Genomic DNA, 15090 nt, shown 5'->3' with positions numbered 1-15090 from the left:
TGTGTTGCCTGACAGCTATTGTGTTGCCGCAAGAGCTGTCGTGATGTTGCGCTTATGTTGTAGTAACGCCGTCCGAAGCTGTTAGCAACGATAGAGGCTCTGCGTTTTTAACGTACAGTACCATATTGACCGCATGTGTCCACGGCAGACTGCCTTCCAGATCCAAGTAATTTTCCCGGCGAGAGAGAAAATATGTAAGGAACCCCGTGCGCTGTGCTTGACGATCAGGTTGTTTTCCACCCATTTTCCCAAGTCACGCGTCAACCCCCAGAAGGCTGCCGGACTCCGACTACAGTACGTAGCTGCGTGACCCCACGTCGGCCTCATCACTCGTCTGGCATGGTCGCGACGCTGCCTGACCTTGTCGTGCCTGGATTCGGTGCTGTGGGGGAAGTCCTCGTGAAGATCAAGGAGATCTGTGTTAAAATACACGACAGCAAGAATGCCTGCAAGCGCATCAGTATGCAGCTGCACGACATATTCGACGAGATCATGAAACTGCAGAGCCGACAGCGGATTCCGTCTACATGTAGCAAAGCCATCACGAAGTACGTGGGCGTTTTGATGGACTTCACCGAGTTTTTGGAGCGCCACCAAGACAAGAAAGGGCTGGAAAAACTCAAAGAGCGATGCAAGCTGCCCAGCAAGCTCGAGAGGATCCAGAGCGATGTGGAGATGCTGTTTCGGATGCTTAACTTGGGGACCGCGGACATGGTGGCCAGCTTGAAACTCCGATTCGAGGACGAACAGCGCGAGCAAAGACGGGAACTGGCAAAACTGTCGGCCGACACTTCGATCATTCGAAAGGAGATACTAGGGTACCGCGAAACGATGCACAAGATTCTTTCCTTGTTGTATTCGTACCAGAACTCGCAGGGGGCAGCGAAAAAGCACCTGCACGATGAATTGTCCCGCACGCTGACCAGCCTTCAGATGTCGAACAGCAAGTGGCAGTCCAAGGAAATGCAGATGATCGAGACTCAGATTTTCTCCGCGCTTTCGGAAACACCGTTGCCCAGGAAGCTGGACTTGCCCGAATGGTTTCTGCCCGATACAGAGGTCACGTATGAGCCAAAACCCTGTAGCCGTGCATCGTTTGGATCGTTGCACCTCGGAGCCTGCAACGGTACCGACGTGGTCGTCATGTGTCTGAATGACGGTACTGGAGAAAGTCTGCAAACAAATGAAAGGTTTCAGCGATACACTACTCGATGGCACGGACTTGACCATCTACACGTCGCCAAGATGTTAGGTGTTTCGCACCTGAGCTCCCCGCCGTTAGTTATCTACGAGGAGGTGAAGTACAACGTGGCTGGATATCTCGCGGACTCGACTAACGCTGGAAGTATGTGGCGATTGCTGTACGAAACGGCACTTGGTCTCCGGTATGCTCACAACAAGAAGGTTTTGCACGGGAATCTCAAGCTGACCACTATCCGAGTCGATTCCGAAGGCCACGCAAAGATTTGCGGGTTGGGGGCGGTGACGAAAAATTGATCAAGGCCTTCCCGTCTGAAATCAGGAGCAGTACGATGGCAAGCGCCGGAGTGTTTGACAGGAAGGCGCACTTTCGCGTCCGTTATTTACTCACTCGCGATGTGCATCATCGAGGCTCTGAGCGGTGAACCGCCGTTTGGGCAGCTGGATGATGATACTGTGCGCGACAGACTCCTGCGAGGAGAAATGCCTGACAAGCCATCCAAAATGAGCGCTGAAACTTACACACTCGTGGCCGAAATGACCATGACCGATCCTGATAAACGACTCTCCCTTTCTCGGGTTATTGTGAGACTAATGGACTTCATGAGTTCTGAAGAGGAGACATGCAACGATTCAAAATCCCCGAGAATGGTAAATGTGGAGCAGCATGATGGGGCAATGGATCCTTGGCAGAATGAATCTCTGGTTCAGCAGCTTTACGCAACTCACGAGAGCGTATATTCCTCTCTAAAGCTCCACTACGACGATTGATGAACCCAGCAGAGGAACATTTTGGATGCTCGACTTGCTGCACATTTCTTTGAGTCACACCAAAATACAGCAGATGTACCATTGAATGGGAAATCACCTCGATACTCGAATAAAGCGACGGAATAAATTTGATGCGTTCTACGAGCGATATTCTATTTCGCTTGAAGTGGGGATGCGTGCAGCCAGTAGATTGTACTGAAGCACTTGGCTAACACCTTTGAAGAGCGGACATGAGCGGATTCTTTTAAGGGTAATGGTAGTGAAAGAGTGAACTCTTTCACTACCAGAGATTTTGAAAAATTTGAGACCGTAACATCAGGCTGAAACGCAACTCGCGCCGAGTGATTGGTATTTGACGAAGTATTCCTGCAAGAACGCGCAAATAAATCCGCAGGGCGACGATATAGATTTAAATGTAAGCTGGAACTGGTCAGCTTGGCCTGGCAAAAGTAAATGTAAGCAACACAAGCAGCTCATTACTACTCGCTATAACTACGGGCGCAGGACCATTGAGCTCGTTACTGTGCGCGCGACATGGCGTGACACTCACGTGCGCGTGGACTGCCTCATTTTCCGACATTTAAACCAGGACGGCAGGAGGTCGTGCGATAATGGTAGGTGAGCGTCCAGTACGCTCCTCACTTCTCAATCTACAAGTCGACTCGTACAGCACCTGCAGAAACATATTCACAAGAGACTTGCGAGCGAACTGATTGGTAGCTCGACGATGCTGAAGCTCGACTCGGGCTTTAGTAGCAGGGCGCGGGTGCTCAATGCGATACAGCAGCGCTGGTCAGGAATGAACGACAGCCAGAGAAGCTCCAAGCGCGTTCTAACGCAGGTGAAAGTCGTCTACGAGGCGATCCAGGCGGTGGAAATGCGGAATCGGAATGCAGCGAATGGCGCACTGGCAAAGTACAAGAACGTCGTGCTCGACTTCCTGAAATGTCTGGAGAACTACCACAGCAAGAACGTCTTCCAGCGCTTGATACACCATCGAAAGAAGGTGGACGACCTCGAGCGCATTCAAGGAATCGTAACCGTGCTATTGAGAATGCTCAGCATGGAGATGGCGGCTGAAATCGAAGCCGTGAAGCAGCAGTGGAAGGTTGAGCGATGCGAATTACACGACCAGTTGGGTAAACTGCTCGAAGACGCCTCGGCCAGTCTACTTGAGCTGCAAAACGTGCGAGATGCCATGCTCTTGCTTCAAAGTGGCTCAGCAAAGGCTGCAATGCAAATGCACTAACTGTAACGACCCAACGGCTTGACAGTTGGGTTCTAGATGAAAGGAGCCGGGCGTTCGTGATTGAGCGCCCGACTTCAGCATTTCGAATTCAGCGCAGATTGGTGGCATCAACACGAACACGAAGGGGCTTACGCTAAAAAGTCAGTGCACAGCGTACAGTGTACAGTACAGTGTACACAGTACCGCATGGCAGCAACCGTGCTCTGGTCGTGTTCATTAATCGTTGGATTTGCGAAGGATAGTCGCGGCACCGTGCCGGTAGAGTGCTGTTCGTTCATAACGGCTTCAATCTTCGTTCAATCTTCGTTCAATCCTCGTTATTCCTGAATTTACGTCTCAAGCGCAGCTCGTCTGGGAACTTCCCAGTGGGAAGACAGGAAAGAATGAAACTCCACCGAGCTTCTGCGGCCACGTTGGTGCTCACTGCGGCTACCCTCGCTGTCGCGATCGCGATCGACTTCAAGTCCGACTTGAGCCTGAAAACCACTGCGGCCACGAAGACGACATCTCCCACCACGCAGACATCGTCGTCAACCGTTCAACAGTCCACCGAGCCAACGAGTCTGGCACCCGTGGCGCCTGTGGCGGCATGCTCGGATCTGTTGGCCGTCGACATGACCGCTATTGGCGGCAACGTCACCACTGCCAAAGAGACCGACAGTAACGGCATCACCTACTGCTCGGTCGAAGGTGAATTCACGTCCACTGCTGGCTGGCAGGTCATGCTTCCCGTTGCGAATTGGACGCAGCGGTACATGCAAGTCGGGTGCGGAGGGCTGTGTGGCCAGATCAGCCTACAGCCGGGAGCTCGGACGGATCTGTCGAGGTCACCAACGGCGAGTTTGTGCTGGCATCCACGGACATGGCGGGCGGATCCGACGGAGAGTTCGGTCTCAACGAGGAGAAACGTGCGGCTTTCGCGCATCAGGCTGTCCACCAGACCGCGCAGACGGCCAAGAAGCTCATCCAGGCCTACCACGATCAGGAGGCGGCGTACTCGTACTTCAACGGTTGCTCGGACGGTGGCCGCGAGGCTGTCATGGAGGCGATCCGCTATCCGGACGACTTCGACGGAATCATTGCCGGGGCGCCCGCCATGCTCTTCACGTTCCAGAACAGTTTCCACCACGGTTGGCTTTCGGTTAGCAACACTGACGACGAAGGAAACCGCGTTGTCATCGCTGACCGAGCTTCGATTCTTCACGATGCTGTTATCAAAGCATGCGACTCGCTGGACGGCATCGAAGACGGCTTGCTATCGGACCCGAGACTCTGCGACTTTGACCCGTCGACGATTCAGTGCGCGAAAGACGCCACTGACAACTCCACGTGCCGTGCCTCACCTCAGCTGAAGTGGAGGCTGACCCGTGGACGCGCACAGTCGCAAATACCTGACGGTCGGAGAAGAGCAGTACGGCTCGGAGCTGGCGTGGTCCGGTGTCTTCGTGTCCGAAACGTACGACGGCGACATCATGAGCACCAACACTGCGCTTGCCGCCATCAAGTACCTGATCTTTGAGGAGTACCCGGGCGACAACTACACCCTGAGCGACTTCAAGTTCGCCAACTCCACCATCGACCTGCTGCGATCGCGTCACCACCTGCTCGACGCCGTGAGCTCCGACCTCTCGAATTCCACAAGGCTGGCGGCAAGCTCATTCTGTGGCACGGCTGGGCCGACCCGCACATTTCCCCGCGAACGACGATCGCCTACCACGAAGCCTTGCAGAAGCACATGGGCGAGGCCACACTGAACGAGTTCGAGCGTCTGTACCTGCTACCTGGTGTGTATCACTGCGGAAATGGTGAGGGCCCCTCCGCTATCGACCTCGTGACCCCCATGCTCGAGTGGGTGGAGTCCAACACTGCCCCTGGCGCCATTGAAACAAGCACACCAACCAACACCGGCGAGAGCAAGTTCGGCCAATGGGCCAAGTCGGAATCCGGCAGTGGAAAGCCCCCCTCGGGCCCCCCTTCGAGGCGCATGCTGCAGACGGAAGCGTCTGGATCCGGATCGGCAGCTACGACCGTGACTCGCCCCGTGTATCCGTACCCCGCAGTGGCCAAATACAAGGGCACGGGCGACGTGAACGACGCTGCGAACTTCGAGAAGGGCAAGCCGCTTTACACGAAGAAGACCCGCTCCTGGCTGGGCGAGGACGTCTTCAACCCATACACGCCGACGAAGGCATAACTTCTAACGCTGGAGCCTAGCAGTAGAGTCGCTGGATTAGTTCCCTAGGCATGTGCTAGAAGCAAATGAAAGACCCCGTTAGCCAGTCTGTATACATTGTCTTACACCCTGAAAAGCAGGAACACACCTGTGGTGCCCTCTCTAGGCCTACCAACAGAAGCACACGCGCGCAGTCCTCTCTACTAGCGTTAAGGCTTTGAGTCCTCGTTCGACGGCTGCTTCTCGGAATCCTTGGCCCACTGGTGGTAAACTGACTCGGGCATCTGCAGCACTGCATCGCCAGACACAGCCACGGCGGTTCGCTCTAGACACACCGTCGCCACCTGCTGCTGGTGCACGTCCTCCATGGAAGAGAAGGCGTAGGTCTCCTTGTCCCCATCAAGAGCACGGGCATTCCGCATCTCCTCGCGCATCTCGTGGGTCTTCTTGACCGAGTCCGCTGCCACGTGCAAGTTCTTGGTCAAGCTGGCCATCTCCTCGTCCGAGTCGGGCTGCTCGCTTTGATACGCGTACGTCTTGCTCTTGTAGAGTTGCTGCTCCTTGGTCGGCGCCTCCTCTTCCTCCTCCTCCTCAGCAGCAGCCTCTTCCTCAGCTACCACAGCCGCGGGCTTCTCGCGAGGGATGATGTTCCCGAAGCGGTCGAGCTCCGGTTCCTCCTCCTCTTCGCTCTCTTCTTCGTCGACGTCATCGTCGCTCTCCAGACTGGGCAGCATCATGCGCTGCAGCCGCTGCTCGTTCTCCGCCTGGCAGGCCGCCAAGTAGGCCTCCTGGGCCGCCACCACTTGGGCGCTGTCCTCGCAGGCCGCGTAGGCCTCGAGGCAGTCGGCGTTGATCTTGAGGAACTCGGCGCCCCACGAGAACTCGTCCATGAGCTGCACGGCCTCGTCCTTGAGCCCCACGATGTAGAGCGTGGCGGCGATGGCCTCGGCGCACGAGAGCTTGTGCGGCCGGCCGTAGTTGACCGAGTTGGCGGCCACGAGGAACGGCAGCAGGCGGTGCACGCCCGAGCGCAGCTGCTTGTAGGGCAGCTCCTGCACCTTGGCCCAGCTGCAGTCGATCACCGAGATGCCCGTGCCCTCCACGATGCCCCTGTCGGCCGGGGACACGATGCTCTCGCCCGCGGGGGACAGCACGAGCCCGCGGAAGTGCGCGCCCGGCTTCATGCTCTTGATGTAGCCCAGGCGGCAGAGCTTGCGCCCCGTGCAGCGCTTCGAGTCGCACTGCTGGAAGTCCCACATGCGCAGCGTCACGGGGAACGCGCGGCGCCGGAAGTTCGTCTCGCTCTCCTCCTCTCCGCGCGCAGGCGCGGCGCCCGCCCCTTTGCCGCGGCCGCGCTCCTTGCGCGACGGCGGGCCTCGGTCCACGCGCTTCTTGCCCATTATAGTCTCGGTCTGCTTCGGAAGTGATGGCCATGGAAATTTGAGTACATGATTTGGTGCTACCCATACTTTAGTCAAGTGAACACAATGGATTAATGGGTCTTATGGATACAGTAGAGCCCAATTCGATGCCCATTTCCTGTTTGAAGATGCTGCTGCTGTGGCACGAGGCGCTGGGCTCGGACGACGAGCAGGCGGCGGAAGACGAGCTCTGCGCGCGCGTACTGTACGCGCAGGAGGAGGACGGGCACCACGGGGAGGAGAGGCTGCTGCAGCGGCTGCACCTGGCGCAGGGACTGCTGACGTTCGTGCGGATGCTGCGCCGCCGCAGCCAAGACGACGAGGCCGAGACGAGCGCCGCCCAGTGGACGCCGGAGTGGGCGAGCGTGACGCTGTCCAGGAGGAGGTTCTTCGTCCTCGAGGTGGAGCCGCAGATCTTCATGGCGCTGGTAGGGTGGATACCCTACCCTGGACGATGTTGGAGTTGGTGAAGTTGAGGGGCTGACAGTTTGTGCGCTTCTGCTGCAGGGTGTGCATCCGACAGTTGAAATGGTGTGTACCGCCCCAACAAGTTGCTGTCTGGAGTGTGTATAGTGCCATAGTGCTAACTGTTTTCCTGCTTTCGCGCGGGCAGAAAGACCACGGGCCGGGGTATAAAGCTCTGCTCCGAGAGATGTACGGCATGTTCCGACTGTTCCACGGGAGCATCGACAGGTGAGAATGCTGCACTGCATTTTGTTACCCATGACAATTGTCAGTGATAACTCGATGCTATCTCTGTTTGTAGCAATCTGCGCTTACTTTCTCCTGCACCTGCGCGACAAGGTGCAGGTTTTGACAACGCACCCGACAAGGGTGAGGTCCCGTTGGAGATGCGGAAGTACATGGACGGGATGGATCTCCTGATGGACATTGCTGCGACGCGAAAACGATTGCGGAAGCTTCGCATTGCACTCGATTCACATTCCCATAACCAGTCGTTTGGTGCTCCCGACGAGGGCGGAACAGAGAGCACTGCTGCGATGACGCAGCTACTAGAAGAAGCGCAAGCAGTGGAAGCAAAACTCGAGCTGTTGTTAGCTCGGTCTCCAGCAGCGAGACTTCAGAAAAAGTGTGCCGATTTCTTCCCCACGTTGCTGCAAGCCCTGGATGTTCGCGGGGCGAGTGGGTTCTCCGAGCTGCAGGGTCTTGGCTACTTCCCGATGGATCAGCCCACGTTTCTGGCGCTTCAGACCTTCGTCAACGGTCTACAAGCCGAATTGGAGCTTTCAGATACAAGCACTGAGGAAGCGGCGCTGTTTTTCAAGGGGAATCTTTTGTGGAGCTCTATGGAAACCACTACAATGCACATGCTGTATAACTTCCTTCGACTTCGCGAAGAGCGCGGGATGACCATGCTTCGTGATGACGCCCAAGCTTTTGATGAACCATACTCACGAAACACGCCGGATACGGATAGCTCTCAACTGTGGATGTCCAACGCGTACGATGACACTTTCCTCCCTGTTTGGTCAAGTAAGCTCTCGTATGCGGAATGCGACGCAGTCGCTCACTCACAAGACGGACCGCCTCACTTGCGCCGAGCAGCCCGGTCACTGCATAAGCAACACCCGGTCTCATTATCAACATTTTTTTCAGGAGTGCCGCCTTTATCAGGTGGAGCTCCCACCTCCTCTACTCTTGCCGCTGACTCTTCACCGTTTGGGTCACCGTCGCATTCACCCGCGGCATCGTCACGGTTAGCCCCACCGCGGAGTACCGGGGCAAGCCCGAGCAGCTCGAAAAGTGCCATCAAGGCGCGAGCTCGCTCCATCGCCTTCCGCAACGCTGGGCTATTGCTGAAGAATGGCTGCTTTTCCAAGCTACAACTTGCAAACCGAGCCAGGATACCTGAAACGGGGGTACCCAGTGAAACAGAGGCAGTATGGAGTCCGTTTATCTTTCCGCTCGATGCTTCAATCTCTTCCAGTCACGATCCCAATGTTGATATCGAGCAGAGAGCAGGTCATCGAGTTGTGGTGTGGCACGAAGCGGACCTCACGATGGTTATTGTCTTGCGTACCGAGGCGATGATGGTCGGTGCAACTGAAACAGACTCGAAAGGCATCCATGCCGGCACCCTTGAGCGTTTGGAAAATTATCTTGACGGCCAGCAGCGGTTTCAGAGCCTGGCTGAGCTCGTTTTCTCGCGATACAACGCCACCTTCGCCCCCAAGAAGAAGTATGCATCCCTATTGCTTGTGGATGTTATGGAATATTTTGACTGAGACTAACATGCCAATGCTCTTGTAGTGCGCCAAACATTCATCCGATGCCGCCTTTCCTGTACATCAACCGCGTCAACCTGGCGTTCAGAATGCAACAGGTGCCGCGGCTGCTCAAAAGCAAGGACGACGATCTCTTCCCGGTGCCTGCAAAGTTGCTGGCGCACTACTTTCCATCTTCCACGATGGCGATAGTCAACGAATTGCACGCCGAGTTACACCGGTGTTCGAGCGCAGGCAACCGCGAAATCTGCATCCGCACGCGCCACGCTGGCTGGGTGCTCGCCAAGAAGTCGGAGACTTCGCACCGCGAGATGTACGTCTTCTTCGACAGCAAGATCTCGTCAGTCTACGAACTATCAGGTGAGTGAGTTGTCGTGCCTGTGAGTTTTTAGGATACCATGGTGGCTGACATTACCCTCGCATGCTTGGCGCCCCCATAGATTCGCTACAGATGCTGCTGCATGACCAGTTTGGTAATGTATTGTTCTAGCTAACAAGCAACAGCTTCATCTGCAACTACGACGGATAGCAACGCCAACACAAAATACGAGCGCAAACAGCTTCAACATATGCGATGTTGTGCGTGGTGTCCACCACACCACATGTCAAATACTCACGCAACCTTCGCGCCACTTTCTCTCGGTGCAGGGCGGTGGCTGCAAGCCATTTACGCGTTTGACAGGGAAGGGAGCCCATGGGCAAGATCATCGAGTCGATCGGCAGCGCGTACGCGGCGCGCGCGGACGACGCGTCTGCGCGCCCCACCGTGTCCTTCGAGTTCTTCCCCGCCAAGACGAACGCGGGCGTGTTCAACCTGCTGACGCGCGTGGAGGAGATGGGGCTGGCGCTGCAGCCGACGTTCGTGACGCTCACGTGGCGCTCGGCCTTCAAGGACGAGGCGCTGTGGCTGCGCATCGGCGCCCACATCCAGAACGAGTTCCAGCTGGACGTACTGCTGCACCTCACGTGCCACTTGCCCACGGAGCAGCTCAAGCGCATCCTCAAGAACGCGCGCGCCGCCGGCATCCGCAACATCCTGGCGCTGCGCGGAGACCCGCCCATCGGCGCCGAGCGCTGGGCGCCCGTGGAGGGCGGGCTCAGCAACGCCGTGGACCTCATCAAGCTCATCCGCGAGGAGCACGGTGACTACTTCTGCATCGCCTGCGCGGGCTACGCGGAGGTGCACACCGAGTCGTGGAACCACCCGGACCTGCCGCCCTCCAACGAGGCGCGCGCGCTGGACCTGCAGCGCCTCAAGGCCAAGCAGGACGCCGGAGCAGACTTCATCATCACGCAGTTCTTCTTCGACGTGGACAACATGATCCAGTGGATCGGGGACTGCAAGGACGCCGGCATCACCATCCCCATCCTGCCCGGCTACCTGCCGATCCAGAACTACAGCTCCTTCTGCAAGTTCACGAGCTGGTGCAAGACCCGCGTGCCCGAGAGCGTGCTCACTGCCCTGGACGCCATCAAGAACGACGATGCCGCGGTGCGCCGCTACGGCACGCAGCTTGCGGTGGAGACGTGCCAGCGCCTGCTGGCGGCTGGCGTCAACTCGCTGCACTTCTACACGATGAACCTGGCCACGACCGTGACGCAGGTGCTGGAGGGCCTCAAGATGCTCCCCGCGCGCAACCAGCGCGAGTTGCCGTGGCAGTCCACGCTGCAACGGTCGACGGCTGAAGGTGAACAGGTGCGCCCCATTTTCTGGTCCAACCGCCAAGCTAGTTACATCGCGCGTACTGCGGCGTGGGACGAGTTCCCCAACGGACGATGGGGAGACCGCACGAGTCCGGCCTACGGAGAGCTGTCGGAGTACTACCTCGCCTTCAAGCGCCCGAAGCTCCAGCGCGCTGACCTGTGGGGCACCCCGCAGACTGAGCAGGATGTGTGGAACGTGTTCGTTCGCTTCATTGACGGCCACGTGAAGCAGCTGCCGTGGTGCGAGCAGGCGCTGTCGCTCGAGAGTGCTGCCATCCGCGAGAACCTCCAGTGGCTCAACTCGAACGGCTTCTTGACCATTAACAGTCAGCCGCGCGTGAACGGCGCTCCCTCCAGCGACCCGTCCGTCGGCTGGGGTGGTGACGACGGCGTGGTGTTCCAGAAGGCTTACGTGGAGTTCTTCGTTTCCCCCGAGAAGATGGCCCACCTCGTGAAGGTCATGCGCCGCGACTACCCGCAGCTGTCCTTCCACGCGCTCAACCGCAAAGGCGACGAGCACCGCAACACTCCGTTGCACAGTGTCACGGCCGTCACGTGGGGGGTCTTCCCCGGCACTGAGATCGTGCAGCCAACGGTTGTGGACTCGGACTCGTTCGCTGCCTGGAAGGACGAGGCGTTCGAGCTGTGGCAGACGCAGTGGGCGTCGGCCTACCCTGCGGACTCGCGCTCTCGCGAGGTTATCCAGCACATCTTCGACACGTACTACCTTGTCAACATCGTCGACAACGACTACGCGAATGGTGCGTGTCCCCACTTGGCCACTCCAATCGCCAGTGCCTTATTGTGCTCTGATCTACGTGCTAACGTGTTGTGTTTGTGCAACTACACAGATGAGTCGGACATCTTCAGCATCTTCACGCGGATCATCACGGAAGCCATGGACAAAGAGCAGCTGCGCGCGCGCGTGCTCGAGCTGGAGGCCCGGCGCGAGAAGATGTTCGACACGTTGGCGTCGTTCCAGTCGCTGCAGGAGGAGCTCAACGGTGAGCTGCGCTCGGCACACTCGGAGCTCGCGGGCGTGCGCAGCGAGAACCTGCAGCTGAAGGAGAAGGTCCGCCAGCTCCAGGCTCAGCTCGCGCTCGCGTCGCTGTAGTGCAGTCGACCAGCAAACGTCCAGACCCCACGCCAGTACATAGGAAGAAGAAGACAATCGCAACGACACGGACGGGCGGCCAGTGTGGCTGCAGCAAGCACCCGCCTGCCTGCCTCCCCTCCCAAGCAGCACCCAACGACGACCCACAGTCTTGTTGGCCGCGGATTCCGATTGACCTTCACTTCGCTTTGCCCGGTGTTGGGCTCTGTAGAGAATGATAGACTGAATGAAAGCCACGCCGCGCCACGCACGCGGCCCCAGCATTTCTGCTTGGAAACTTCTCCTGGTGGGGCCAAGCTCCTTCGTCTCCGTGATTGCTGGAGGTCTGCCCCCTTGGGACATCGCTTGGCCCGCTCGCTTCTTTTCGCTTACATGACGTGTGTACGTGGCGGCCGCTCTGAAATTGCACCAGTCCTCCAGTACCTCTAGAACCAAATGCGAACACATAGGTCCAACTTGCGCACGTAAACTGTACGTGGTCGAAAATTCCACGGTCCTTCTCTACAAAGGGTATGACCCACACTCAAACCTGTCAAAACCTATATTGTAGCTCTGTTGCGAGCTCCCGCCAGGTACACCCGCTGTGCGATCCAGTCGCTGCTGGGCATTTCCGCTTTTGCGCCGTCCCCCACCCAGAGCCCAAGAGAGAGAGAGAGAGAGAGAGAGAGCGAGCAGCATGAGCAGCGAGCCCGCGCGCGTGCAGACGCGCCTGACCAAGGAGAGCGGCCCCAAGGTGACGGGCGCGGCCAGCGAGGCCAAGATCGGCGGCCCGTTCACGCTGACGCCCAACCCGCCCTTCGTGGCGGCGCGCGTGGCCGTGTACGACCGCATCATGGCCGGCCAGAAGGCGCAGCTCGAGGCGCTGGCCGCCAAGCAGACGCCCATCAAGATCACGCTGCCCGACGGCGCCGTGAAGGAGGGCGTGGCCTGGCAGACGACGCCCCTGGACGTGGCGCTCGAGATCTCGCAGGGCCTGGCCGACCAGGTCGTCGTGGCCCGCGTGACGTACCGCGGCAAGCCCGAGGACCCGTTCAGCGTCACGGCCGCCGACGTGGACGGCAACGAGGCCAGCGACAAGGCCGGCGAGGCCTGCTGCGGCGCCGTGGCCGACTCGTCCGAGCTCTGGGACGTGTTCCGCCCGCTCATCGGCGACTGCAAGCTCGAGCTGCTCAAGTTCGACGACCAGGAGGGCCGCATGGTCTTCTGGCACTCGAGCGCGCACATCCTGGGCGAGAGCCTCGAGACGCTCAAGGGCGCGCACCTGACCATCGGCCCCCCCGTCGAGGGCGGCTTCTACTACGACTCGTACATGGGCACCGAGACGGTCCCCGAGAGCGACCTGAGCGTCATCGAGAAGGCCTGCCAGAAGGTGGTCAAGGACAAGCAGAAGTTCGAGCGCATCGTGCTCACCAAGGAGGAGGCCCTCGAGATGTTCGCCGACAACGTCTTCAAGACGCAGATCATCTCGACCAAGATCCCGGACGGCGGCAAGACCACGGCCTACCGCTGCGGCCCGCTCATCGACCTGTGCCGCGGCCCGCACGTGCCCCACACGGGCAAGATCAAGGCGCTGGCCGTCACGCGCGCCTCGAGCTCGCACTGGCTGGGCAAGACCACCAACGACACGCTGCAGCGCGTCTACGGTATCTCGTTCCCGGACAAGAACAAGATGAAAGAGTGGAAGCACTTCCAGGCTGAGGCCGCCAAGCGCGACCACCGTCGTCTCGGCGTGAGCGAGGAGCTCTTCTTCTTCCACTCGCTGAGCCCCGGCAGCGGCTTCTGGCTGCCGCACGGCTCGGCCATCTACTTCAAGCTGCTCAAGTTCATCCGGGAGCAGTACCGCGCGCGCGGATACACGGAGGTGATCACGCCTAACATCTTCAACATGGAGCTCTGGAACATCTCGGGCCACGCCAAGCACTACAAGGAGAACATGTTCGTGTTCGACGTGGAGGGCCAAGAGTACGCGCTCAAGCCCATGAACTGCCCCGCCGCCTCGCTCATGTTCGACTTCCGCCAGCGCTCGTACCGTGAGCTGCCCATCCGTTACGCGGACTGCGGCGTGCTGCACCGCAACGAGCTGAGCGGTGCCCTGACGGGTCTGACGCGTGTGCGTCGCTTCCAGCAGGACGATGCCCATATTTTCTGCCGTGACGACCAGATCAAGAAGGAGGTGCTGGACTTCCTGTCCTTCATGAAGTACGTGTACGACGTCTTCGGCATTGAGTTCAACCTGGAGCTGTCGACGCGCCCCGAGAAGGCCATGGGCGAGCTGGATCAGTGGGAGCGTGCTGAGTCGCAGCTCGCCGAGGCTCTGGACGAGTTCGTGGGTGCCGGCAAGTGGGTGGTCAACCCCGGTGACGGCGCTTTCTACGGCCCCAAGATCGACATCATGATCACGGATGCGCTAAAGCGCCAGCACCAGTGCGCCACGGTGCAGCTCGACTTCCAGCTGCCCATCCGCTTCAACCTGAAGTACCGCACGGACGACGCGGACAACTTCAAGCGCCCGGTGATTATCCACCGTGCCATCTACGGCTCGCTGGAGCGATTTGTCGCCGTGCTGGTGGAGCACTACGCCGGCAAGTTCCCCTTCTGGCTGTCGCCCCGCCAGGTCCTCATCGTCACGGTGGGCGCTGCCTTCGTGGACTACGGTTACGAGGTCAAGGACGCTATGTTCCGCGCCGGCTTCGACGTGGACATCGATGACACGGGCAAGACGCTGAACAAGAAGATCCGCGAGGGCCAGATGGCTCACTACAACTTCATCCTTGTGGTGGGCGCCCACGAGAAGGAGACACGCTCGGTGAACATCCGCACGCGCGACAACAAGGTGACGGGTACCAAGACCCTCGAGGAGGCCATCGCCATGTTCAAGGAGCTGGAGGAGACCAAGGCTGCCGACGAGTAAACTATGCGCATGGTAGAGCAGGTGGGTGGCCCGCAGGTCCCTCCTCTTTTAGATTGACCCTCTCAACGGTAGCGTTTGTTTTCATTTGCAGTCTTTAGCTTCCTAAAAGTCATACAGTCGTGAGAGGTTCGTTCATGCAAGGATAGTGTTGTGAGTTTGACTCGATTTGCGTACTTTGCGAATGACAGATCAAGAATTGCACCAAGGTTGATCATAGTGTCCAATTCATCATCTTTCGCCAATCGGATGAACATCAACCGACTTCAAGCTCAACGCGTTGTGCAGGCCAAAAAGCGCAAGA

The 15090-nt window shown here is 58.4% G+C and overlaps 8 protein-coding genes across 8 annotated transcripts; 7 read left to right on the top strand and 1 right to left on the bottom strand.

The window, feature by feature from the left end:
* Positions 1–339: 339 nt before the first annotated feature.
* On the top strand, positions 340–867 carry PHYSODRAFT_535742 (hypothetical protein; the record flags this gene model as incomplete). The annotated part of the gene is made up of 1 exon (XM_009541453.1): positions 340–867. A coding segment is annotated over one exon (528 nt), but the record flags the coding sequence as incomplete, so codon positions are not given.
* Positions 868–2698: 1831 nt separating this feature from the next.
* PHYSODRAFT_342962 (hypothetical protein) lies at positions 2699–3220 on the top strand (the record flags this gene model as incomplete). Its single annotated transcript, XM_009541452.1, has 1 exon — positions 2699–3220. The coding sequence occupies one exon, from the start codon at positions 2699–2701 to the stop codon at positions 3218–3220; it is 522 nt and encodes a 173-aa protein (XP_009539747.1).
* Positions 3221–3603: 383 nt separating this feature from the next.
* PHYSODRAFT_320287 (hypothetical protein) lies at positions 3604–5414 on the top strand (the record flags this gene model as incomplete). The annotated part of the gene is made up of 4 exons (XM_009541451.1): positions 3604–3998; positions 4028–4573; positions 4602–4833; positions 4863–5414. The coding sequence occupies 4 exons, from the start codon at positions 3604–3606 to the stop codon at positions 5412–5414; spliced, it is 1725 nt and encodes a 574-aa protein (XP_009539746.1).
* Positions 5415–5555: 141 nt separating this feature from the next.
* On the bottom strand, positions 5556–6802 carry PHYSODRAFT_362612 (hypothetical protein; the record flags this gene model as incomplete). The annotated part of the gene is made up of 2 exons (XM_009541450.1): positions 5729–6802; positions 5556–5561 (listed from the first exon to the last, which is right to left on the bottom strand). The coding sequence occupies exons 1-2, from the start codon at positions 6791–6793 to the stop codon at positions 5556–5558; spliced, it is 1071 nt and encodes a 356-aa protein (XP_009539745.1). The 5' UTR covers positions 6794–6802.
* A 140-nt stretch (positions 6803–6942) lies between these two features.
* PHYSODRAFT_535718 (hypothetical protein) lies at positions 6943–7511 on the top strand (the record flags this gene model as incomplete). The annotated part of the gene is made up of 3 exons (XM_009541449.1): positions 6943–7242; positions 7322–7345; positions 7428–7511. 3 exons carry the CDS (start codon positions 6943–6945, stop codon positions 7509–7511), a joined length of 408 nt encoding a protein of 135 aa, XP_009539744.1.
* Positions 7512–7686: 175 nt separating this feature from the next.
* Positions 7687–9550, top strand: PHYSODRAFT_320285 (hypothetical protein; the record flags this gene model as incomplete). Its single annotated transcript, XM_009541448.1, has 4 exons — positions 7687–8694; positions 8791–9014; positions 9086–9420; positions 9501–9550. 4 exons carry the CDS (start codon positions 7687–7689, stop codon positions 9548–9550), a joined length of 1617 nt encoding a protein of 538 aa, XP_009539743.1.
* A 345-nt stretch (positions 9551–9895) lies between these two features.
* PHYSODRAFT_535663 (hypothetical protein) lies at positions 9896–11878 on the top strand (the record flags this gene model as incomplete). Its single annotated transcript, XM_009541447.1, has 1 exon — positions 9896–11878. One exon carries the CDS (start codon positions 9896–9898, stop codon positions 11876–11878), a length of 1983 nt encoding a protein of 660 aa, XP_009539742.1.
* Positions 11879–12554: 676 nt separating this feature from the next.
* Positions 12555–14927, top strand: PHYSODRAFT_551631 (hypothetical protein; the record flags this gene model as incomplete). Its single annotated transcript, XM_009541446.1, has 1 exon — positions 12555–14927. The coding sequence occupies one exon, from the start codon at positions 12555–12557 to the stop codon at positions 14787–14789; it is 2235 nt and encodes a 744-aa protein (XP_009539741.1). The 3' UTR covers positions 14790–14927.
* Between the last annotated feature and the right edge of the window lie 163 nt (positions 14928–15090).

This window comes from Phytophthora sojae (assembly GCF_000149755.1).
Source record: "Phytophthora sojae unplaced genomic scaffold PHYSOscaffold_24, whole genome shotgun sequence".
Taxonomy (NCBI): Eukaryota; Oomycota; class Peronosporomycetes; order Peronosporales; family Peronosporaceae; genus Phytophthora; species Phytophthora sojae.
Note: the sequence above shows the minus strand (reverse complement) of the source record. Positions and strands in the feature narration are given on the sequence as shown.